We start from the raw sequence: 26,650 nt of genomic DNA, 5'->3' as shown, positions 1-26,650 counted from the left end.
ATTAACATGGGATTTCCTATGTACAGTGTTCTGTTGCACCACACGGTATACGATGTAAACATAAGTCTTTTGGAATTATTATTTTGTAGATAATACACTTTAAAAAATATATCACGTTTGATATCAATAATATTATAAGGTAAACATTTTGGGATTTTCTCATCCTAATTTTCTTGGTAACCTAAGAAACTCTGGACCTCTAAGAGGGAACCATTTAGCAAAATATCTATCCTTTTTTCTAATATTAAACGAGAAAAGGAGTAGACAAACTTCTAAGTAGCTCTCTATAATATAATCACAATTTTATCTTAATCAGAATAAACTACTTTAAATTTCCAAGGTTTTTTTTCGAAAATTCTAAATTACTGTAAAGTAAAAAATAATAGATTCAGAGGATAAAATAATAATGAGCAAAACATAAAATGCATGAATAATTTTACAAACAATATAAACTTTTGCTGAGTAAATCAATGTGAATCATCAGAAAATCTTTTAAATACATGTAACAAGTCGATCTTTTCCAAGAAAATAAACGTTTCAGTCTTTTTATTTTCTCGTCAACTAAACCGTACAATCATAAGTATAAAGGAACTCATTTCCCACCTAGCTTAACACAAAAGAACAGGTCGATACTTAAATGCTCTCAATTTTTTTAAATACATAACGACTACAATGTAAGGATGCCTGTAATTATTCAAGGCAGCAAACTCATTTTTTCCATAGTTAATTACAATTAATTTTATATAATTACTTGTTCGAAAAAAAATGTTCCCGAATCAGTAGAGCGTGTACATTGTGTGTTTATGTATCGTATGCACCAAACCATGGGCGTACATTTATTACATTAGCTTTAAGTACCTCATTTTCAATTCAGTTTGTACAGTTTCAAATTAAGTATTTTTGTTGAGGATCGTTTTGTTTTAAGTGTTTTCGTAAATAAATTATTTTCGTTTGATTGTCGTCTTTCTGTATTTAATGCCACTTGAGCACGAAAATTAAAATTGAAAATATCAAATTAATGTTGCTACGTCTCTGCGATCTCTTTCATATAATTACATTTTTAGAAACATTTAGACTATGAAAATTACTTTTCCAATTGTTAGCGCTGTCAACACGTCCGCATTTTGAGACATTAATAATTACTGCAGACGGTATAGCTAAGCAGGAAGTTTTATTTTTACTAGTTTTATTTTACTGGTTTGTTTTGTTTCCACCGAATAGATTAGATACCTACCGTTAAAACTTGTACTTTAGTACATATTATATATTTCAAAAATATTAATGGATTTAATGGTTAACAAACAGTTTCTTTTTCTACTAATGAATGAAGATTCAAAATATTGATTCTTAGTGATTCATAGGCAATTTGGTTTTTCTTTTAAAAATATTTAAGAAAGAACCTCATAGATAATGCAATAATTATGTACAATTCAGTTGACTTGGAATTGAAGATCGTATCATTTTATATGGAAAATTATACAGGGTTGTTCACCACATACGACACGGAGTATTGTAGCTAAACGATGAGATTTATAGAAATTGTAAGTTTTGGGTTCGATGAAGGACTATTAGAGGTACAATTTAAAAATAATTTTACAAGATACAGAGTGTCCCAAATAAGTAAAAAATATCAAAGTTGTATTTTTTTAAATGGAACACCCTGTATATTATTACATTTTTAGTTTCTACGATTAAAATAAAGGTAAATTTGATTAAGGTTTATTATACTTAAACCTTACCGTTTTTGAAATATTTTCCAATTTTGTGAAATTGCAGTAAAAATTTTAAGGCTTCATTTCTCCAAGGGTATCAAAGTTTTTAATACTAAATATTTACTGAAGTTTATTTACTGATCAGTTATTGTGTTGCAATAATAAAAATAATACTACCTTATACGGAGTGCCTAAAAATTTATTTTAAATAATTATTAGCTTCAAGCGGCAATAACTTGTTTAATTTAAATGGAACACCCTGTATATTTTACGAGAATCAGATGCACAATTTAATTGTCTATCAAATTATATTACACCATTTTTTACCTATCTCTTTAAGTTTCCGTAGAAAATGCATTTTCTTGTAATTTAGAACTTATTTATCAATATACCCATGGACTATTGACATTTTAGATTATTTTTAAAGATGTACCAAATTTTTAAAGAGTACGGATACTAATATTGTCGATATAATTCGTTTATTTCATTAAAAAATAAAAAAACTGTTTAAATATTTGTTAAAGAGGACCAATTAATATGATTCCAGTATTCAAACTACATTAACTGACTGCGTTGATTAATAATAATTGCTCCAAATACTAAAAAACTGAATTTTGTATGGGCATTAGACAGTGTGATAAAAAGTAGCACCTTAAAAATGATATTTCATTTTTTAATAAATGCTTATTTATAACAACAGAGACTTTAATTTGATAACTTATTATTATATTGATTTCTGACTCAAATCCACATTTATTTATAAAAATTTATTAACGGACACAATTAAGTATGTAATTAATTAGTATATGGGCGGAAATAATGGTGTTATATTTAATTAATGGTATACTCTTTTATAAAGATTTAAATAGTTTTCTTTTTGCATACAAATGGGCTAGTAATATTATCGTTTTGCTAAAAACGATAATATTACTAGTCATTACATTACTAGTACAATTTGTACATTTGTTGCTTTAAAAACAATCTAAAATGTCAATATTCCATAGATATATTGATAAATAAGGTCTAAATTATAAGAAAATGCATTTTCTACGAAAACTTGAAGGGATAGGTGAAAAATGGTATAATACAATTTGATAGACAATTTAATTGTGCATCTGATTGTCCTAAAATATACAGTGCATTCCATTTAAATTAAAGAAGTTATTGCCGTTTGAAGCTAATAATTATTTAAAATAATTTTTTCGACACTCTGTATAAGTTAGTATTATTTTTATTATTGCAACACAATAACTGATCAATAAATAAACTTCATTAAATATTTAGTATTAAAAACATTGATACCCTTGGAGAAATGAAGCTTTAAAATTTTTACTGCCATTTCACAAAATTGAAAATATTTCAAAAACGGTAAGGTTTAAGTATAATAAACCTTAATCAAATTTACCTTTATTTTAATTGTAGAAACTAAAAATGTAATAATATACAGGGTGTTCCATTTAAAAAAATACAACTTTGATATTTTTTATTTATTTGGGACACTCTGTATCTTGTAAAAATATTTTTAAATTGTAGCTCTAATAGTCCTTCAACGAACCCCAAACTTACAATTTGTAAAAATCTCATCGTTTAGCTACAATACTCCGTGTCGTATGTGGTGAACAACCCTGTATATACAGGGTGAGTCTTAAATAAGTGCAAATATTATCAGGGCTGGTAGATTTCGAAAAGAGACTCTTTACCATTACCATTTTTCAGATAAGTCCAAAATAACCGAGTTATTTAAAGTTTGAACATTAAAAAAAAATAGTTATTTTTTTAAATTTTGAGAGCCACATGATTGTTTCTGTATTTGCATTTCTTTTAGTGCCGTAACCATAGAGTAAAGCCGTAACTATGATAATATCACAGATTAAGAAATTATACTGTGGGAAAATTTGCGGTGAACAGGCAGTTCTAAAAAGTTTTCGAAAAATATACAGGGAAATTTAAAAGAAAATGCACGATTTTCAGCATCTTTTTTTTGCGAAAAAAACTTCATAGACGTGTTCCTGAGGTCGAAATATACCACACCTGAAAATATTTGCACTTATTTAAGACTCACCCTGTATATTAAAATGTTATATTATTTTTGTTGTTTAGTCAATTTAATGTTTCTATGCACCATATAACCGAAAAAAAAGGCGTCAAAGATTGCTGGGGGAATAACAGTCGATGACAATTTTGGCTAGGTCAATCTCTAGACGTCATTTACTAAAAATTTACTAAAAAAGGATGAATAGTTTCCATACACACAAATCTATTTTCAAAAAATATTTTTTCTCGATTTTTAAGCGACATCATTTAAAAATCACTTTTACTGAACAAAAAATATAATACAACCTTCTTAAGGCCAACTGGCGCCTAAGCGCCATTAAAAAGTAAAGAAGAGTACGGACCCAGTAGATAACATCTAGGGCTTGACCTTGCCAAAATTATCATCGATTGTCATTCCCCAGCTGACGCCGTTTTATTTTCGGTCGTATGGTACTATACTTAAACCTGAAACGCTAAAAATTTAATATTTAGTTTTTACAAAACATCACTGGCTTTATCATGGCCATAAACACAAACTTCTCAGTAATAGCTGTTAACTCAAACACAAATTTTCACTTCCTTGACGTTTCAAAAATAAACAGTTATTTTTGCATTTCTATTCGCTCAGTATCATTATTCGCTTCTCAAGCTTTAGATCATTATATATCACAATATTTTTCTTTCTTTTCGATCATTCAAAATATCTAAGAAATACAATTAAAACTAATAGAATATCCTAGCAACAGCTTGCTGTAGTCAGTTGCATCCATATAGAGAAAGCCTAATGATTAGCTTATAAAACAATCAACTTTTTTTATAACCACAATTTCTCTTGACTTGATAATCAAACGCCAAACTGATATTACTCGCAAATTTTGAAGTATAATTAGTGGAAAAAGTCAGAAGTTTGTTAACTTTTTTTTCTACGAATTGAAAATTTCTACCACTAATTTTGACGTCTTAAATGCTTATATGGAAATTAGAGGAAGATACTTCTACGCCAATTGAAACCACATTTATTCCACTAATTTCGAGGTTCTGAATAAAGCTTTACTTTTTCTACTAATTGAAATTTACTAACACTAATTTTGACGTTCTGAATGCATTTAATTGAAATTAAAGGAACAAACTTCCACGCTAATTGAAACCACTAATTTATTCCACTAATCTCGGGCTCCTGAATTAAATTTTACTTTTTCTACCAATTGAAAATTACTAGCACTAGTTTTGACGTTCTGAATGCTTACGTTAAAATTAGAGGAAAACTTCTACGCTATTTGAAACCACTAATTTTTTCCACTAATTTTGATGTTCTAAATGAATTTACTTTTTTTACTAATTGAAATTTTCTACCACTAATTTTGACGTTCTGGATGCTTACGTTCTGGGAACACACTTCTACGCTAATTTAAGCCACTAATTTCGGGGTCCCAAATCAAATTTTACTTTTTCTTCTAATTGAAAATTACTACCACTAATTTTGACGTTCTGAATGCTTACGTTAAAATTAGAGAAACAAACTTCAACGCTAATTGAAACCACTAATTTATTCTACTAACTTCGAGGTTCTAAATTATAGCTAAATCATAGAAATAAATATACTAAAAAAATTAATATATTTCACAAATATATTTTTTATGTATTTTCGATCAGAAAATACTCGTTTTTTCTTCTATAAGTGTTCGTTAAAACCAAAATTATCGTTATCTTCCATCTAGAACAACATTTCCACCCCTCTAACCACTAATTGATGACGTAATCGCGTTCATTATGTATGCCACCGTTAAGTAATCATTAGATATCGATTTCGTAAACGTGTTTCTATGGCGAATGTCTTTCCCCTCACCACCCCTCGTCTACTCAAGGCTTATCGGTCACGGAATTCTTTCACAGCGATCCCCAAAAATGTATGTCAAACTAGAACTCCCGGAAAATATACCTAAAAAATTATTTTTGTAAGTTTAATCCGTTTTCTCTCTTAATAATTTGAATCATATCTCAATACTATGTTGAAATAGATACATTTTGCTTAGTCTTTTCTCTAAAATTATTAAATTTCCTGTCACATTCTCCATAATTATTAAGTAAATTTAAATAACCTCATTTTGAATATTTTAATCGACCTGACTACGGTTTCCAAACCGGGATCCCGGTGGCATATTTGTAAAAAACTTCCATGATCACGATTCGGTTCTAGGCCGAACGATGCCGCGTAAACAGCATACGATATTGCAAATCCGTCTGGTAAATAGCATCCGTGATTCCACCTTTTAACTGTCTTAACAGCAGACAATATCGCGAAATTTGTTGATTGGTTGCTCGTAATCAGATTTCAACATCGCAAAATTCCCTAGTGCAAGATGTCTACCGACTTATATAATACTAAATATTATTTTGCAAAAAATTAATTTGTCAACCACAAGTATATAAGTTAGTAAATAAAGAAATTATTAGAACACCTTTCGTTAAAAAGGAAGAAATTGAAATAAGTTATAAAAATTAACCAGAGGAATTCCTCAAAACAAATTTAAAAAAAAATCAGATTATCAATCGAAACAAAACAATGAATGCTAAAATGAATAAAGTTACAGAATGTTTTAAATTTCCAGGACATTTTACCCATTGTTTAGAGAATGACCAGCGTTACTTCAAAGCTTACACTTTGTGTAGTTTCTTTGCAGGTAAAATTTGACTTTTTCTAGTATAAGAAGATTGTAACTTAGTTCCTTCTTGATATTATTTTTTTTTATAGTTACAAGGACATTTTTTTTTAAGAACAGTTAGGTATTAGAAATTTACATTAAGTTCTATGCAAAATATATTATATCTCTATTTTGTTTTAAGTAATTTACATTCGTATGTAAGTTGAATGAAAATAAAATAGTGTCACTTGTGAATCTATGTTCTGTTGAGAGATTTCTCGACACGATTTTAGGTTTTAATTTATGATCCTCTATAATAATCGAACTTTTTATGAATTAACAGCAAGTCCACTTTTTTTTTCGTACGATCACCAAAGTTAAGCAGCAATATGCGTGGTTGTAATTGGAAAAGTCGGCCGCTTGAAAACATCCCGTTTTTTATTTTTACTGGTTTAATTTGTGTTAACAAACAAAATTTGCGATCCTGAATGCTGATTACAAGCAACCCATTAACAAATTTTGCGATATCGTTATGGAAGTTAAAATTTGGAATCACGTATGTTGTTTACTAAACCGATTTGCGATATCGTATGCTGTTTACGCGGTACCGTTCGGCCTAGACCGAATCGTGATCATGGACGTCGTTTACAAATATGCATCCCGGTGTATGTTTATCCCCGAAATCCCGATATTAAATCCGGGATTCCGAAAATTTCAAAAAATTAAATGTTCAACCTAAAATGATTCGACTGTATATACTTTTAGCGTTTCTTTAGATTAATTTTCTCATTCTAATCGTCAATCTCGGGATCCCGGAATCCGATCCTGCGATCCCGGAATCGATTTCAGCATAAATTGTAAATCGCCTTGTATTCGTGCCGTGTAATCCTCAGGATCAACAAAATCCTCGAGACATACAGATGATTTTATAACTCAGTGACCAAGTACCGTATGATCGAAAAATACGACTTCCAATTGGCATGGAAATGATATTTTTTCACTAGAGTGATCCATCAAATACCTACACAAAATGTGTAGGATTTATGGTAGAATTAAAAAATAAAATATAAAAAATAGGGTGTCCGACTTGAAATATCGAAGTTTATATCCAATTCCGGCATAACCGGCATAATATGTGTTAGAATTTTAAGAACATAAAATTTGCCCAATTATTAACGTTAGTTATGTTCCAGATGAGGGGAGTTTATTTTGCTGTCAGGCTATTCTCAAGGAATCTCAATCCGAACCATGTTTGGGACCCTCTTCTTTCTTTCTCTGCTTATCCATTAACGGATGTTTGCGACCACACTTTCCATGGCTTATGTTCCGCAGCCATGAGATTTTTTTCCGTCCCAAACCTCTTCTGCCCTCGATCTTGTTTTCGATAATTAACTGGAGAGAAACTGGTATTATGGTCTGCAGTCTTTCATTTTTTATGGTTTCCTTTGTACGTTAAGGTGGCATTTCTAAACTTATCCACCTCTCTCGTGACAACCATGAATTTTGTTTGCTGCTTAATGACAAGTCCCATATTTTGACTACATTCTGCTACCATACACTACCAAACTAACTGTTGTAAATCATCCATGTTATCCGCAACCAGAACTGTGTCATCGGCACATCGTATGTTATTTATCCAGACTCTATTGACTCTAATTCCAATTTCCTTGTCCTCGAGCGACTCCCGAAAGATGGATTCTGAGTATATATTTAACAAAAGCGGCGATAGTATACACCCCTACCTTAATCATCTGCGAATACAAACTGGGTTGGTTAGGCCGTTCGCTGGCTGGTAACAGTATAAGTTTGCGATTTTATCGCAAACTATATTTTATTAGGGCTCAACAACATAAACTTATGCAGTTTCTCAGGAGACTTGATTTAGCGATCCCCCCTTACACCAGATCCGATGTGGTGTAAGGGGGGATCGCTAAATCAAGTCTCCTGAGAAACTGCATAAGTTTATGTTGTTGAACCCTATTGAAAGCTTTTTCGTAGTCTATACATCCGTTCTTTCGCTGGTCGTAGCAGTTCTGTATTAATACCTTCGCCAGCGCTTTCCTGGTGCCTAACCCCTGTCTGAATCCAAACTGTGAGTCACTCATGCCATCTTTACACTTTCCATACAATCTCCTGTGGTAGAGGTATAAAATTTGAAGATAACCATTGGCTCCGCATAGTGACCAGTGTCATATATTCGGTTAAACAACTTAAAGGAAAGAACTGCAATGCCTCTTTCGTCCAGTAGTTTGAGTATTTCTGATGCTTTATTATTCTTAATCAAGTAGTTGTAGCCTTTTCAATCTCTTCTTTAGTAATAGAAGGTCCAGTTAGATTATTTTCGACTGTAAGTTCTTTATCCGGTCTATTGTCATTAACGAGCTTTTCTACATAATCCTCCCATATTTTGCACTTTTCGTTATCGTTTAGGACTATCTAACTATCTTCGTTGATTATTATACCTAAGTGTGTTTTTTATATACTCCAGCGGTTCCTTTGAGTTTTTTTTATGAGGATTAAAATCATCATTTGTGTTGTAGTTGTTGTATTTCCCTGGACTATGTTTTGAACCATTTGTTTTTCGCAATTCAATTTTCGACCTTATCTGTCTCTGTAGATTTCTGTATTTGTCCTTGTTTTTTTGGCGTTCATCCATGAGTAGTAAAATTTCATTGGTGATCCATTTTTGTTTTTTATTGTTAGATTTATATCCTAGAATAGTCTATGAGGTGGTTTTTGGGACATTTGCTATTTCTTTCCATGAGAGTTCTACACGTCATCTCCTTCAATTTTGGGGGATTCTGTATCTGCGGATTTAATTGGTTAGTTAGATTGTTTTTGATGGTTGGATCATATAGTTTATTCAGTGCCATTAGGCGTCTTGGTGTTTCTTTTTTAGGTTTCGAAATCGATATTCTTTGATTTCTTGATTTGTTTGGGACAATCATCACAAAAATCAAAAATTATATTCTCGTCCCTGTAATTCGATAAACAAAATTATGGACAGCAAAAACCCATCAAAAGTATCGACCGAAATGGTTATACTCGTATCTAAATCATCATGCTGTCTTTCCGCGCCCCCCGGGGGCGGTGGGGCCCAACGACGAACCATTAAAAACCACTAATTGCCAATAATTACGCCGGACGGCGGTAAATAATTAATTTTATTTTACCACAAAAACAGAAAAATGGTCCGATTAGCTCTGAAAATAACGACACAAAATAAACCGAAAGTCGCCTAATTATGTTTTAATGTCCGTCATTAAATAATGGATGGCCCTAATTTCGCGCCAAAAAAATAGTCTAATTATTTTCAACACGGGAATCGCTATTTTGCGGCTATCAACGGGACCTAATCGCGCAAAGAACTCTTTTTTCGATGATGAAACAAGAGAGGAAATAGAAATGCAGAATGCCAGTTATAGAGGTGAGGATAAAAACGTAATTGTTTTGCACATCTTCGCTAGTCCTTTATTGATCTAGTGTAACGGCAACCTACATTTGGTACTATATAAGTATTCTCCAGAACAAAAACTTATGCGTTTTTGTCATGAAGTGGAGTCACATCATAAAATTACGAAGTAACTAATGTAGGTTATGTTCTTGTGTGTTTTGATGTTTATATATAAAGTAGTTTAGTATAATTACTAGTGAAATACAAATATGCACCGTTGTATAACACATTAGTAAGTCGCAAAATGAATTTAGCAAAAACTAAATAAAGTACAACGAACTGGTAGAGAAGGATTCTAATGAATAACATAATCCTAATGAATATAACAACACTGGCCATAGTAGTAGAAAATATTTGGGATAACTAATACACAGTTCGGGATTTCTACTACGAAAAATTAACAGAAGAATTAAGTTAGTATATCGAAATATATAAGGAAACTCAATTATATTCAAATCTAGAATGCCACTTTATCTAAAGAAGAAAACATGAAATCAACATGTGTACTATCAGTCGTGGTCTATGCATTGGACACTTACAACCTACATTATAAGGAAACTGCACGTCACACAACGCAAGATGGAACGAAATATGTTGGTAAAAAAAGTAAGACCGTAAAAAAATATGAGTGGATACGACAAAAGGCTTAGGTAATACATGTCATCCAAAGAAGCAAATCCATCAAGTGGCAATGGGCTGAACATCTAGCAAGAAGGAGTGTCAACAGATGGGGCAGAAAATTACACCATAGTACCCACGAGGAATTAAAAAACCTAGGAGAAGACCAAATCTAAGATGGGACCATGATATTACCAAATTAGCAGGGATAACTTGGACCTATAGCTAATAATGGGCCCAATTACAAAGATATTATCTAAATATTTGAGGGAGACTACACAATAACTGGAAATGGTTGAATACGGTGGAAATGATGATGATGAATAAAGAAAAGTTGTTTTTTGATTTAACATCAAGTGTAAACTAATCTTCACTAACGCCTACAAGAAACAAAGACCATAAAATTTTCACATATTAATTTAGTTCAAATATTTTGGTTTGCCGCGTCGTTTTCTAATTCGAAGTTCAATAAAACACAAGTTTACTTTATCGGGATGAGTTGCATAGAGGCCACCAGCTTTTAATTTTAACAGCCGGGTAGTCGGGGTTCAAAAATCTTAATAAAAGGGCGCCACGAGATTATACTCTATGAACTCGGCATAAAAGATGTTACTATTAAGTAGACTTCAACACTAACCTCGAACTGTTGAGTGCAACTACCATGAACTTCAAATCTTACTATAATTATTTGAACTTAAGTGACTCTAACTTAACTTTACTGTAAATAACTGACTGTAAATAATATTACTAAAAATGATTAAGTAATTTATTAAAATATTCAAAAGTTAATATATCAAGAAATGAAATTGAAGATAAATGAAAATAAATGTAAGTGAAATGAAATTTAAACCAGTAATAACAAAAAGTATGACGTCATAATCCCCCTTACTTAAAACCAAGTACAATATCCTGGGTGGATTACAAATATCCAACTAAATCTAACTAATTTCTAAACGATCTTACTCTACAGTGTAATGTCTTAAAACTTGTGAAACTTGAAACTACTCGGAAGTTCCTCCGGCTGAGCTACGGTGTACAGCTATGGGATGGCTACAACAGGGTACAGCAGCTCGGTGTACTGTCACTGGAGACTTCAGCAAATATACAGATACAGGTGTTTCAAATGGTCAACATAAAAAACCCTAAATAACATTGGTTGTCTTAGAAAAAGCCACAATTATAGAACAAAGACTAGCACAACGTGTAGGTGTCAATAAAGGTAATACAGAAGGACTAATTAAATCTGAACTTTACCTCAACGAGGGTTTATGATGTCCAACGGGTACCTCTACACGGGCAACAGGATGGAATTCTGGACTGTTCTGTGCTGTACGGTCTGGATCGGTCTTCTTGCTCTACAATTACGAACAACCAAATAAGACTTAAGAAAGATAACACTCAACTAATCTTTCTACACCACGTGGGCGTGGAAAAGTCGAAAACCCGTCAACAATACGAATAAAAATCAGTTGAGCATTGACTTAGAATAGGCAGAAGAATTATAGCATACCTTGGAACTCTCGGGGACTTCTTGGGCACGTGCAATCGGGTGAAAATTCGGCTATTTAATCCCTTGACGGAAATTTGGACGGTGGTCCATACAAATTCAACAAAATCCAACCACGTCTCTGACCAAATGTATTTCGGAAGACTTATTCCTTCTCTAAGAAGACCTGCTAATTACCAACAGGGAATGCTTCACGAAACAGGCAGTCAGTTCTTCACACGATGTTCTTCGGTCGGCAAATACACAAGAAGTGATGCAAGGATTCGATTTCCTTCAGAAAATCAGATTTCAATCGGAAATCTCCCTCCAGGACATAGATAGACTAGTCTCACTCACAAAAAGGTATAAATAAAAACGATGTTCTAGAATATTTTCCACAGCCATATTCCATATCCGGTCAATGAACGAACTTAACTCAGAAATTCCCACAATTAAATGAACGAATTGCACACTGCGATCCACATCAAAAATAAACGATTTAACTACGAAATTGTATCTGATAATTATAAAATTTCAATAACCAAAACAAAGGATAAATAATTCCAAGAACATCTGATTTGATCTGACAGTGACGGATAGGTGATGACCAAAAATAAAGAGAGGTCGACAAAAAGCCTTCTGCTTGGGCGCATTCAGTGACAATATTGTGGAGCTGTAGCTGTTTTGTATAATATCGCGGTATATATCGGGTTGGCATAATCGTAAAATTTAAATAAAATAATATTTAACAATAAAATTATAGTAAACATGATGCAAAAATAATAGTTACAGGTTTTAGTAGGCAGATTTTAATGACTTTTTAAGCAGTTTGTAGTTAAATTATTTGACTCTTGAACCTCGTTTTTAAATTTAATATTAAAATTCCTATCTGTCTATTTTATGAAGGAAAAGAAAATGTTAATTTAGCAAAAGTTTAAAACACCCTGTGGTATGGTTTCACAAAATAGGGAATTTAAAACCATTTTATCAGAAAGGTGCATTTTTTCTCGATAATTTGTTTGCTAGTTCACCTCAATAGCTTTATTTTTATTGGAGACATTAACGATTTACAGCAATTTTAGCATTAAAAGCATGCATTTCCTTTTGGTCCTCATCAACACACCTTTGAAATAGAATTTATTGTTTCTCTAATGGAACAGATATAATTATTGTCTGTTGGCAGTTGTGTGTTGGCGCTAGGAGAAATGGTTTAGTTGAGGATATTTTGATGAGGACCAACACAAAGGCATACTTTTAATGCTAAAGATTTTCTAATTATTGTTATAGTCTTCTTCAAAAGCGAATATCTCCAACCAGAAGAGCTACCTTGATGATAAATTGTTCCTTAAAGAAAAAAATTTTAAGGACCAAATAGTCCTTGCTTTTTTAAACATACAAAGTGTTACAAAATTTCGCTAAAATAACAATATTTTGTTTTTCCTCGTATAATAGACAGATGGGGACTTCACATACTACTGGGAAAAGCACCTATGTTTTATACTAGAGCATTGAACTGCAAGAAGGAGTTATGGAAAATGTATGGCACGTTTATGTATACAGAATGTCCCCGAAATTGTAGTCCGTATACGCATACATAATTATGATGATATTTGCTTAAATTAAATGTTTACTTACGAATTCTGCCTATTCGATGTAAACATCTGGATTCTTACCTGAAACAAAGATAAATTCAATTAATTAAATATAGAATGTAGTACTAGTAGATTAATAAATGTTACTGTTGTTACTAATATCTATCAAACTAAATGTTTAACTTCTGGAAAGTCTTGATATGATATTCTCATTGAGACAAAAAGAAAAGAGATTTATCTATGCAACTAGTTGGGAAACTAGAATGCGCATCTCGCTCCGCTCGTTAGGCAATCAACATGAGTTACACAGAATACGTGTTTGCCAATATGTTGCATACAAGATATTTTCTAATTCTGTCCTGGCCCCGCTGTTCTTCAACCTTTACATCTCCGATATGCCCGAAACCAGATCTCGGAAGTTCGGCTACGCGGATGACTGGGTACTAACCACGCAACATCGCTCCTTTGGGGGAGACCGAGGCAACCCTCTCCTCAGACTTGGCGCACCTGGGAACATATTTCCGTAAATGGAGACTGAGACCGAGCCCCAATAAAACGGAGACGGCGTGCTTCCATCTCTCTAACAAGGCAGCGAATAGACAGCTCCAGGTTTACTTCGAGGATACATTACTGCGCCACAATACACACCCGAAATATCTTGGTGTCACCCTAGATAATTTTGAATTTTAATTTTTTATGAGGATATCTCTGATATTTTAAATTAAATCAAATCTCTTTGGTTAGTCCCTCGTGTCGCGTCGTAGATTAAATTTTGAATGATACGCGTTCGATACGAACTTTTTAATGAAACTTGTGTAACTAAGCCATTCATTATGATCGTATCGAACTTGTATCATTAATAACTATAACGCACTGTAGCTACGAAACAAAACAGAATCGAAACTATGTTGATATGAAAAGTAAATCTTATTTTTACGTGAGGAATCTCTGCACGAGAGATAACACATGTTTTTTGAAACACCCTGTATAAAGTTTAAATAAGTTTATGCTATATTTTTCTTAATTGTATATGTATTATATCGTAAATAAGCGACATAAAAATTAATTTCTTTTTTTAAGTGTCAAATGACGGATCTTTTATTTCATCAATAGTTGCAAAAATTATTTTGATTTTAATGATTGATATCTTTGTAATAGTATTAACCCATACAGCACATCAAATCACATTTACGATGTGTTTACATTATTAGATGTAGACACAGGGTGACACAATTCCCCCGATGTAAATCTGCTACGTTTACACATTGTAGTTCAACACGTATGCACAAAGGTTAAACGTCCGCCTCACAATGTAGCCACAGTATAGCATTTACGTATACACAAAATAAGGGATGCACAGTGTGCCGTAGGATACACAGTGCTTGTGTATTACGTTTAAACTCTGTTTACACATTGCAGTGGTGACTACCGCGTGTATACATATGTATTTTGCTTCGTATATACATCTTGTGCTAGATAAAACTACTTCTTATGAACGAATTTAGAAATAATACAAGTTTTGATGCCTAACTTATCGTTCTTTTTAAGAAATATTTATTCAATGATACCAATTATATTTTTTTAGAACGAAAATTAGGAAGGCAAAACTTTGTATTTTCCAAAAGTATCTCAATCGTAAGTTCAAGAGAAGTAGCCTTAAAATTGTTCCATTTTTGTTTTGTATAAATGTTTTTGTGCAAATGTATCATTTTTCTTCCATAAAATGGACTAAGTGGTTAAAAAATAAAATTCTTATATTTCTTTATATCATGGAACGCAATAGCGCAAATAACACAATAATAATAATTATTTACACTGCAGAAACCAGAAGTAAGAAAACACTGTAAAAGAACAGAATTTGTATCAAAATGTATTAAAAATATAAGTACCTAGTATAACAACATACTAAAATGGTAAACATTGGTATATCGCCACGATTTGGTCGACCTCGTTTAGTCATTTTTATCTCCTCTTTTCCCTCCAAGCAGTTGGTTTGTTAGCATACTCATTCATCGAGCACTCTGTTGGACTTTGTTGTATTTTATTTCCAGATTAACAATCTCACCCTTAAATTTTATTTGAAACTGATTTTTGAATATAAAACATATCTGTATATTGTTCCATCAATAACTTACCGAATATCAGTGTAAGAAGTTCTTTGTAATGTTTAAATCTTTCTATCTCTGGTCCATTTAGATTTTTATTATTTTCAAATTAAAAAAATATATTGCAGAGCTAACCTCTTTATAACGAGAATAATTGGAGTTTTCATTCATTGGAGTCAAAATTTGGTAAATTGGGTATCGAGTAAGAGAAGAGTCGCTGCTATAATAATACTCTTAGGAAGGTGTAACAAGGTAATTAAAAACTTGTGCTTACCTTAAAATCTCTTTTAAACTACACACAAACAGAACATTTATATAGAGCTTTCAAATGATAAAACAATAATGGCCGATAACACATACCACTCCTAGAAAGGAGAAAGGAGAGAGGACACATAAGATACACTTGGTCGGTGTGTCTACGCTGAGGCTATCCGCGCGTGCGTACACCTTCATTTCATTCTAGAATGTAGACACAACAATACACTATTACAAAGTGTCTATATAGATATTTATACTATGTGTATACGTCACATTTTTACAAAGTGTGTACTATAGGCACAACTATGATACGAAGTATCACACATACATATGACTTATACATTGTATGTCTCATATACCGACGTCAGATTTCATCATTTTAATAATTATTTGTTACGTTACACAAAACTCTTTAGAATCTTGAGTGCATACGGTATAAAACTAGTATATATAAAACACTGTATCACACAATTCTATCAATATAAACCTGCGTGTATCTCATATGTATATGTTAGAACTAGATGAACACTTAGGTTCACTTTAACATATTTTGTTTCTCATGTGTCTCCCTTGTAGAAACGTAATTTCATTTGGACGTGCTGTATGGGAAGGTACTCTCTGACTTTTATTTAATGGAAAACTATACCAATCGCAAACTATCTTGTACACACAAACTACACTCACATAATAGAAAATTAAAAATCTATACAGGAACTCTCTCATCCGAACACATTTTCTCATTTCTTAATCAAACTCCCAGGTACGGTGCACTCCCTTAACGACAATAATTCCTAATCCCGCGCCATATTATATTTCTTATTCACACTACGTTTAAAACTGACCTTATTTCCAATCCTAGACAGTTACAACCATAAAGGAGGTATTAAATTTCGCCTCCCTTGAAACTGAAATTCGTCGGTAATTCTTTATTTTTTATACCTGCACACCACCGTATCTGCCCTTGTTTCTCTATCCGTTGTCGTCGTCATCATGAGAAAAATATCATTAGAATTAGAATTAGATTTTTAAGGGTCGTTCGAGATTATGTCACCGAAAGGAAGGGTGGGTTCGGGTAAGTTAAAGGACCCGGGGTGGGTTTTATTTTCTCTGGTCTTTTTTGGTTCACGGTGATCGGTCGAACATAATTGGAAACGGTGAGATTCACATAAATGAAGTGCGGTCTGTGTACGTAGCGTTGTTTGCTTTTAATTATGTTTGGGCTTGGCCGATTTGTCAGGCTGGGAAAGTTCAATAAATTGACTAGTTTTTCTTTAAAGCACTCAATAATCTATTAAAGTTTAGTTTCCCTATTCCGACACATTATTAGCGGCACTTTTAACCACCCTGTAACTTTGTTGTGGATAAAGCAAGAATATTATTTTTCACTAAACATATGAAGACATACTATAATGGCTAGGTTACCAAAATATCTAGTAATTATACCTCATGGTTTATGAATTATCACTTGTCAAATTTCTTTAATTTCGACATTGACACACTGACACATCATCAAAATTCTAAGGTACTTCTAGATGTGTCACAAACTTCATATTATCTGACTTAATACAATAATTCAAAGTTTATGAATTATTGCTAATCATACTTCTTTAATATTATTTTGAATGATATAGAGAAAAAAATAGGAGGATAATCTACAAAAAGAAATGAGATCCCATCGCGAAAAATAGAGTGTAAAAAACTGTCAAGTATCGCAACAAAATTCTTCCACTATAAAAAGTTGTGAGATCTCATCTAAACCCATGTCAGTTTATTTTATTGAATTTCTCTTTAAGCACCTATTCAACAATTTTGTTATATATTGTTAGTATCAATGTTAGACATCTTTACTTCTGTAACTATTATAATGACTTGGCAATTGCACATCACTATAACTATAAAACCAATAATCTACCAGCAAAATAAAACATGAAATCACCACAATACACCAAAACACTTTACTTTTGCACTGGACTCGCGTTTCGCTAACCATGTTGCAAAAGTAATGTGTTTTGGTGTATTGTGATGATTGTGATGTTTTGTGATGATGACACCAAAGGTTCCAACCCCTAAATGCACTAATCTACCATTTCCATTACTAAGTAATAAATGGTTTATACGACAAGCATTTCCAAATGGCTTACTTGCCTTCCTGGCCAGCAAGAATTTCCAATGCGCAAGTGCTACAAGGGAAGATATAGAAACAATAATTTTCAGGGTGCAATTCCTGATGATGATAGTGAAGAAAACGGAGTGACTCATGACGGACATGTTGTCAGTTTATAGCTCGGTTTATAGTTTTGTTTAGGTTTAATTATATCTTAGATTCAATAAATTTATTATAAAAAGATTATCATTAATTTTTTGGCTAGTTGATATTATCATCAGATTTCTTTACCTACAGACCAAAACGAAATAAATAACACTATATTTTCAGCATCATTATGCTGCCTACAAAAACTATCGTTTTTACATTTTTCATTTTTGTTTGCTTGTATCTTTTTGTATAAAATTTTTTCTAGAGTTAATATTAGGAACATCACTAAAAGTGAATTAGGCATATATTCATTTAAATAACCAATTATAATCTTGAATGCATATAAAAATTTGTCGTGTTTGCAAAACATTTTATTAAAAAAAATAGTCAAAAATTAGTCCATTCGATCTCAAGCAATGCTCTTACAATCTTACAGCATACATCACTTCATATTTATTTATGCAGATACTATTTTGCACATTCTTAATATTATTTTTATTTACCATAACCTTTTTTGATTGTTCTTAAGTTCAAAACCTTATCAATCTTTCGGTGAAGCATCTAAATAAATAATATTGTTAAATGTTTAATTTAATTTCTTTGAATTTGTTTTGTGCTCATATTATCGTAAAAATGCAAAAGTTTTGGTGATTTACCTACATAAATTTGTGAACTGGATTAATAGATATACCGATAGATTGCGTATTTTGTTTATGAAGGAAGCAGCATCCAGTGTCACTGTTAAAGTGCAGCGATTTTGTGGAAAAGAATTTTGAAGTTTAACTAGAATAAAATGCGAGAATATCGCAAATTCAAATTGATTTAAACATATCGAGATACCTTTAGTGGTTTTAGGACTATCAGTGACTTATAAGAAGGTATAAGACTGTCATTTAAACTTATTATTTTAAATTATTTACTTAACTTTAAATGGTATTCTAAAGATTAATATTTGCTCTCTAAAAAAATATTTTGTAGACATGACAAAAATTACTAAATCAAACATGGCCATTTTTATACATACAAAGTGATACACATGTGTTTTAAAAAATGTCTATACCTATGTAAGTAGCGGATTTATCCATGCAAAAAATCCTATATGAAAAATAAAATAGATATTTTTTTAAACACTGCTGCGTTAATCCAAACAAAAACTACTTGTCAACTGTTAGGTTTACAGATATACAAATTTGCCTAACAAACAAAAAAAATGCTTAACGTTTCGGAAAGTTTATCTCTTTCCGTCGTCAGAAGCAAAAAAAATACAAAGAATAAAGAAAAAAGCTATTGAAAATATTTAAATTCAACTATTCGTGAACACTTTACTTTTTTAAAACAGATATGTCTACAAAAACCGTTGACGTTCTGTTAAAATGACATTATATCAAGTTAAACTTCAAAATTATCAATTATTACCTATAACAATTACTTAATAAGCTAAAGCCAAAAAGCCCAAACTTTCTGTATGATTATTTTAATTTTTACGTATGTTATGGTTATTTATGTTATGTTGGTTTTTAAAATCAAAGAAGCGGTTGTCATACATAAGTAACATCTACAGATGCGTGAGCAATACATTTATTTTTATTAGATTGTATTAAAAAAGCCTTTTTTATTTTTCTTTTAGAGGCTATAGCTTCTTTCATTATGGTTTTGGCGTTATTAAAATTTATTCTGTGACCTGTGTCCCATGAATGCTGACAAATCTTAGATTTGTGAAAATCTCCCTTTCTTAAATAATCTTTATGTTCTTTAATTCGAACATTTAAGGGTCTAGATGTTTCACCATGTAAAATTTATGGCATTCACATGGTATTTTTATATTAAAATTATTATTATTTATTATGTTTATTATGCATATGTTTTAATTTTCAAAATATGTATTATTTTCTTGAATATACAGTGAAATTTAAACTTATTTTCACTCTAAAGTTTTGATTAATTTAAAGAACAATTGCATGCTTTTCACCTCAAGTAAATTTGACATGACATTGCTGTTGTAAAATATACTTATCATAATATTAAGAATAGTATCAAGTGATTTTTAAAAAGTCACTATTTTTGGATTTAATTTTCCGCACACTTAAATCTTTAAAAATTATACAATCTTAAATTAATAGTGCTATTTTACCATAAGAACTGGATAGAAGTATTTTTTCAAAACTTATTATACTAAAATAAGTTTGGAATATACAGTGACTCAAAAAGAGATGCTGTAATATTTTCCACTATTTTATCCATAACGTTCAGAATTTTATATTATGACTCATTTACAGGGTGGATGGTTTTTATACAAAAGATTTATATTTACTTAACTAAAAAATTCAATAGAAAATTTAATATAGAATCTTATCTTTTTTATTTTCTTATATTGGTTGTTTATAGTTGCTCCAGATTTTCATACATCTAAATATATTTTTGAATTTATTACTATTTTGTTACAATAATCTTCTTTTTTCAGATATTACTCTCGCAATGGACCAAGACATGGAAAAATTCACATATGAACCAATGTACATTGAAGAGTACCTTCCCATTTTTCACATGCCATTTTACGTACAGGTACTATATGTCATAGCATACCTTGCCGATATTTCAATGGACATCTACCTGATAGTTGTCATCAAAAAATTCAAAACCCTCGAGAATTCTCGATCTTACAAGTACCTTTTTGTCTATGCCATATCAAACTTGTGCTACATGCTATTGGCACAATCCATCGGCATGTTGCTACAAGTGATTACAAAGGGTTTGTATAGTAAAGGCGTTTTCTTTCTTACAAACATAAACTACTTTTGTATGGAAATGGATTTTTACGTTTTTACGTTCATGGCCATCGATTGGTACATTTTTAATTTCTATAAATGCTTCTATGACAATCATTTGAAGGTTTTTAATCGTGGAATCTTCACACTTTTTTTTGATACTTCTTTTCAAAACCATAGTAGCTGTTGTTGCATGTCTTGCCAATGGAAATATAGAAGAGAAAATTTATATTTTCCTCGACTCTTTCAGTTTTGTTTCATTTTTTCTATGTTTTATTATTCTACATTGCTATTAATCACATGGAAACGTAAGACGACTTACAATACCGCCAGAAAACACGAGTATTGTATAATTGTTCCATGGACTTATTTCATGATGGATTTACCATTGAATATAGTAAGTATGTATCCATTTTTCTGGAGTCGGCCCTATGGTAATGCTTTATACGACACTATTGAGATATCTGCCGGGATTTTGTCAAATGTTGGACTGGTAGTAGTTGTATTTTTGTTAGGAAAATACGATAAACACTTCAAAATGGCGTACTTAAAGTGTTGCAAGGGAAGATATAAAAACAATAATTTTCAGGATGAAGTTTCCCAAGATGGTAGTGAAGCAAATGGAGTGACATTTAACGGACATGTTGTCAGTTTATAGTTTTGTATTTGTTTAATTATACTTCAGATTCAATAAATCATAACGAAATATTTGTCATTATTTTTATTGCTAGATGTACTATCATCAGATTTTTTTACATAAGAACTAAAATGGAATAAATAAAATATTATATTTTCAAAATCAGTTATGATCCAGAGTGTATAATAATAATAAACTTTATTTCTAAATTACAATATAAAATTGTGATAGAATAGTCAAAACAAATACAATAATAAACCTTTTACCTATGCATCTATGTGAAAACGAAAAAATACTGATACAAACAATATCCTTCTTTTTTCTTCGTTTGTTTTAACAATTTATTATACATTTTCCATAAAAAATTCATTTATGTTGTAATATACTTTTTCTAATAAAAATTTTTTCAACTTATTTCTAAAAACATTTATATTCTTACTAAATTTAAATTCAGTTTGTAAGCAATTAAACGTTGCGGTGAATTTAACATTACATTAGTACGGCATGGTATTTGATAAAATTTATGATTAGTTCTTGTATTGAAATTATGGACTTCAGAAATTAGTTTATATTTATGCTGGTGTTTATAAACAAATATACACAGCTCTTGAATAAAGATGCTCGTCAAAGTTAGTAACTTATATTCTCTAAGTAAATCTTGACAAGTTTGCCTTGGAGAAACACGAGCAACACACCTAAGTATTTTTTTTGGACAGTAAAAACCTCCTTAATCCTAGTGGATGTTCCCTACAGTATTATGCCATAGCGTAATCTTGATTCGACGTATGCGTAATATATATTTGTTAATTGTTGTTTAGATATAATATCTCTGAGATTTCTAAAAAGATATAATGTAGAATTTAATTTTATTAATAAGCTTTCACAATGAAGATTCCATGTAAGACATTCGTCTAGAATTAAACCAAGAAATTTTACACTACTACAATCCTGCTGTAAGACAGCGTTACTAAGTGATATTAAAATTTTTTCACAGTTTTTTTGACGATTATGAAATCTCAGGTATGTTGTTTTTTCAGTGTTAAAAAATAATGAGTTGTCACTAAACCATGAATGCAAATTTTGCAAAAAATCCATACATTTTTTTTTCCAAAACGCTATCCTCAGAATCGGATAGTATAACTATGTATCATCCGCATAAACAGTTATATGTGCCAATGATGAAAATAAATCCATTTCGGCAACATAAATTAAAAACATCACAGGCCCAAAGACTGAACCTTGTGGGACTCCCATATTTACATATTCAGTATTAGAGTTGTACTGCTTAGAATTACCATTTTGAAAGTGCGATAACTGGACGTACTGACGTCTATTTATCAGAAAAGTCTTGAGCCAATTTAACGCACAGCCACGCGCTCCAGAGTATCATTTTTTTTATGATCGATACAGTCAAATGCCCTACTTAGATCGCAAAATATTCCAATAGGACATTCTCCTGCTTCCACAAATTTCACAATTTTCTCGTAAAAACATGTTAATGCTGTTATGGTAGATTTATTTCTAACAAATCCATGCTGACTTTCAGGAATTACGTTAAACTTGGTCAAAAATGGCTGTAACCTATCTAAAAAATTGTATTCAAAAATCTTGGATATACTAGAGGAAATCATCACAGGTCTATAGTTATCAACAGATAATGGGTCACCTTTTTTAAAAACTGGTAATACTTTACCAGTCTTTAGTACTTCAGGAAATATACAGTATATACAGTAAAGTATACAAAAATTATAATTTAAAAAATTTTCAGTTTCATTTTTTGTAATATTCTTCGGCCTCAGGATTAATATTAAGAAAATCACAATTGAATTAGGCATAACTATATTCATTCTTTAAGTAGCCAGTTATAATCTTGAATTCATATAAAAATCTCTTAGAAAAAAGAACTTCTGGTTTTTCCCTAAATTTTTCCAATTTCTTCTTCTTAAAATTGTACTGGGATTGCTAATTATTTTATTTAACAAAAAATAGCCAAAAATTAGTCCATTCGTCTGAAGCTCTTACAATCTAACAGGATACGTTGCTACATATTTATTTATGCAGATACAATTTAGCACATTATTAATATTGTTCTTGTTTACTATAACATTTTTTCATCGTTCCTAAGTTCAAAATCTTATCAATCTTTCGATTAAGCATCCGAATAAATAATATTGTTACATGCTTAATTTAATTTCTTTGAATTTGTTTTGCGCTAATATTATCGTAAAAATGGAAAAGTTTGAGCGATTTGCCTACATAAATTTGTGAACTGCATCAATAGATAAGCCAGTTGATTGCGTATTTTGTCTATAAACCAAACAGCATCCAGTGACTGTCAGTGTTAAAGTGTAACGATTTTGTGGAAAAGAATTTTGAAGTTTAACTAGAATAAAATGTGAGAATACCACAAGTTCAAATTCATTTAAGCATATCCAGATACCTTTTAAGGACTATCAGTGACTTATAAGAAGGTAAGACTATAATTTAAGAAGGAATAGGAAGGTAAAACTTATAATTTTAAATTATTTAGTTATATTTTAGTGGTATTCTATAAGATTAATTTTTGCTCTGTGAAAAAATTGAATTCTGAAGACATGACAAAAATTACTAAACAAAATATTTAATGGACTGAAGATCAATACGCGTATGGGATTTTTGTATATCTACAGGGTGCTATACTATACATAACTTTTTATTTTAAAAATATGTATATAATTATTTTCTTTTATATACAGTGTGATTAAAACTTATTTGCACACTAAAGTACGACTTATTTAAGGATCCACTGTGTATTTTTTTCGTAAGTGAATTTGAGATGAATTTTAGTGTTGTAAAAAATACCATAATATATTAAAATTTGTATTAAGTGATTTTCGGAAAACCACTAATTTTGAATTTAATTTTCTGCACAACTAAAGCTTTAAAAATTATAACATTTTAATTAATAGTGCGGATTTTCTTTAGAATAGATTTTTTCTCACTCTAGCGCCCATGCTAACACTCAAAATATTTCTATACCTAGCGCCTATTCACACTAACAAAAACACTAGGAGTGAAGACTCTTCTATTCAACCATATGAAGGTACTAATTTTCCTAACCCAAATAACCACTCTCAAAACTTATATTGTTCTAATACAAACCAGGATACTTTTGTCCAACTTTCCATCGCCTTTATTGAAGTCCTTGACAAAAACCATAAGCCTATAAAATGTAAGGCAATTCTCGACAATGGGAGCCAATCCAATTTTATAACTAGGAACTTATTCCAAAAATGAAACTTACCCTTTCAAACTATTAAAATGTTCGTCTCAGGAATAAGCGAAAATTGTACCAATATTTCAAAGCGTACCGAACTAAAAATAAAATCAATACATGGTAGTTTTTCTCTCAATATACCAGCATTGGTAATTAATAAAATAAACTGGTTAGAAATTGTTTTTCGAAATAAATATACTAAAAATAAGATTGAATATACAGTTTGACTCAAAAATAGATGCTCTATGATATTCCACTAATTTATTTATTAACATTAAGTATTTTATATAATGAATAATTTACAGGGTGGATAGTTTTAATACAAAAAACTGATGTTTAGCTAATAAAATCAATAGAAAACTTAATAGGTATAAAACTAGGTATAAAATCTTATTTTTTCTATTTTGTTATACAGGTTGTTTATTATTACTCTAGATTTTGAATATCTAAGTATATTTTTGAATTTAATACTTTTTTTGTTACAATCTTCTTTTTTCAGATATTACTGTCACAATGGACCATGACTTGGAAAACTTTACATACGAACCAATGTACATTGAAGAGTACGTTCCCATTTTTCACATGTCATTTTATATAGAGGTACTATATGTCATAGCCTACCTAGCCGATCTTTCAATGACCATCTACCTGATAGTTGTCATCAAAAAATTCAAAACCCTCGAAAATTCACGATCTTACAAGTACCTTTTTGCCTATGCCATTTCAAACTTGTGCTACATTCTATTGTCACAAACTATAGGCATGTTCCTACAAGTGATAACAAATGGTTTGACAAGTAGGGGCATGTTTATTCTTGCAAACATAGACAACTGTTGTATGGAATTAGGCTTTTACATCCTAACTTTCATGGCCATCGACTGGTACGTTTTTAACTACTATAAATGCTTCTATGACAATCATTTGAAGGTTTTTAATCGTGGAGTTTTAACATTATTTTTGATATTTCTTTTCAAAAGCGTAGTAGCTGTTGTTGTATGTTTTCCTAATGATGATATGGAAGGGACATTGATGTTTTATATTTTCCTAGACAGTTTCAGTTTAGTTTCATTTTATCTATGTTTTATCATGCTAACATTTCTATTTATCAAATGGAAACGTAAGACGACTTCCAATATTGCCAGAAAATACGAATATTCTTTAATTATTCCGTGGACTTATTTTATGATGTCTTTACCAATGAATATAGTTAATATTTATCCTATTTTTTGGAGTCCTCCCTACGGTAATGCTTTATACGACACTATTGACATGTCTACCGGGATTTTGTCAAACATGGCACTGGTAGTAATTGTGTTTTTGTTAGGAAAATACGATAAACATTTCAAAATGGCGTACTTGAAGTGTTGCAAGAGAAGATATAAAAACAATAATTTTCAGGATGAAGTTTCTGAAGATGGTAGTGAAGAAAATGGAGTGACTTATGACGGACATGTTGTCAGTTTATAGTTTTGTTTTTGTTTAATTATACTTTTCATTCAATAAATCATAATGAAATATTTGTTACTATTTTTTCTGCTAGATGTATTATCATCCGATTTTTTACATACGAACTAAAATGGAATAAATAAAATATTATATTTTCAACATAAGTTATGATCCAGAGTGTATAGAAAAATTATAATTTAAAAATTTTCCGTTTTCCTCTTTTTAATATTCTTCAGTCTCAAAATTAATATTAGAAAAATCACAAAAAGTGAATTGGGTATATATCCAATTCATCCTTTAAATAGCCACTTATAATCTATACTAATATATAAAATCCTTAAGTGACTGACATACTGATTAATCACGATCCTGCTCAAACCACTCAACGTAA

At 30.9% G+C, this 26,650-nt stretch overlaps 1 protein-coding gene across 1 annotated transcript; it reads left to right on the top strand.

The window, feature by feature from the left end:
- The first annotated feature begins 23,763 nt into the window (after positions 1-23,763).
- On the top strand, positions 23,764-26,335 carry LOC115890856. The gene is made up of 2 exons (XM_030911209.1): positions 23,764-24,028; positions 25,313-26,335. The coding sequence occupies exon 2, from the start codon at positions 25,327-25,329 to the stop codon at positions 26,278-26,280; it is 954 nt and encodes a 317-aa protein (XP_030767069.1). The 5' UTR covers positions 23,764-24,028; positions 25,313-25,326; the 3' UTR covers positions 26,281-26,335.
- Positions 26,336-26,650: the final 315 nt, after the last annotated feature.

The sequence above is a fragment of the Sitophilus oryzae genome, unplaced genomic scaffold (assembly GCF_002938485.1).
Source record: "Sitophilus oryzae breed Bouriz unplaced genomic scaffold, Soryzae_2.0 scaffold_935_pilon_pilon, whole genome shotgun sequence".
Classification (NCBI taxonomy): Eukaryota; Metazoa; Arthropoda; class Insecta; order Coleoptera; family Curculionidae; genus Sitophilus; species Sitophilus oryzae.
Note: the sequence above shows the minus strand (reverse complement) of the source record. Positions and strands in the feature narration are given on the sequence as shown.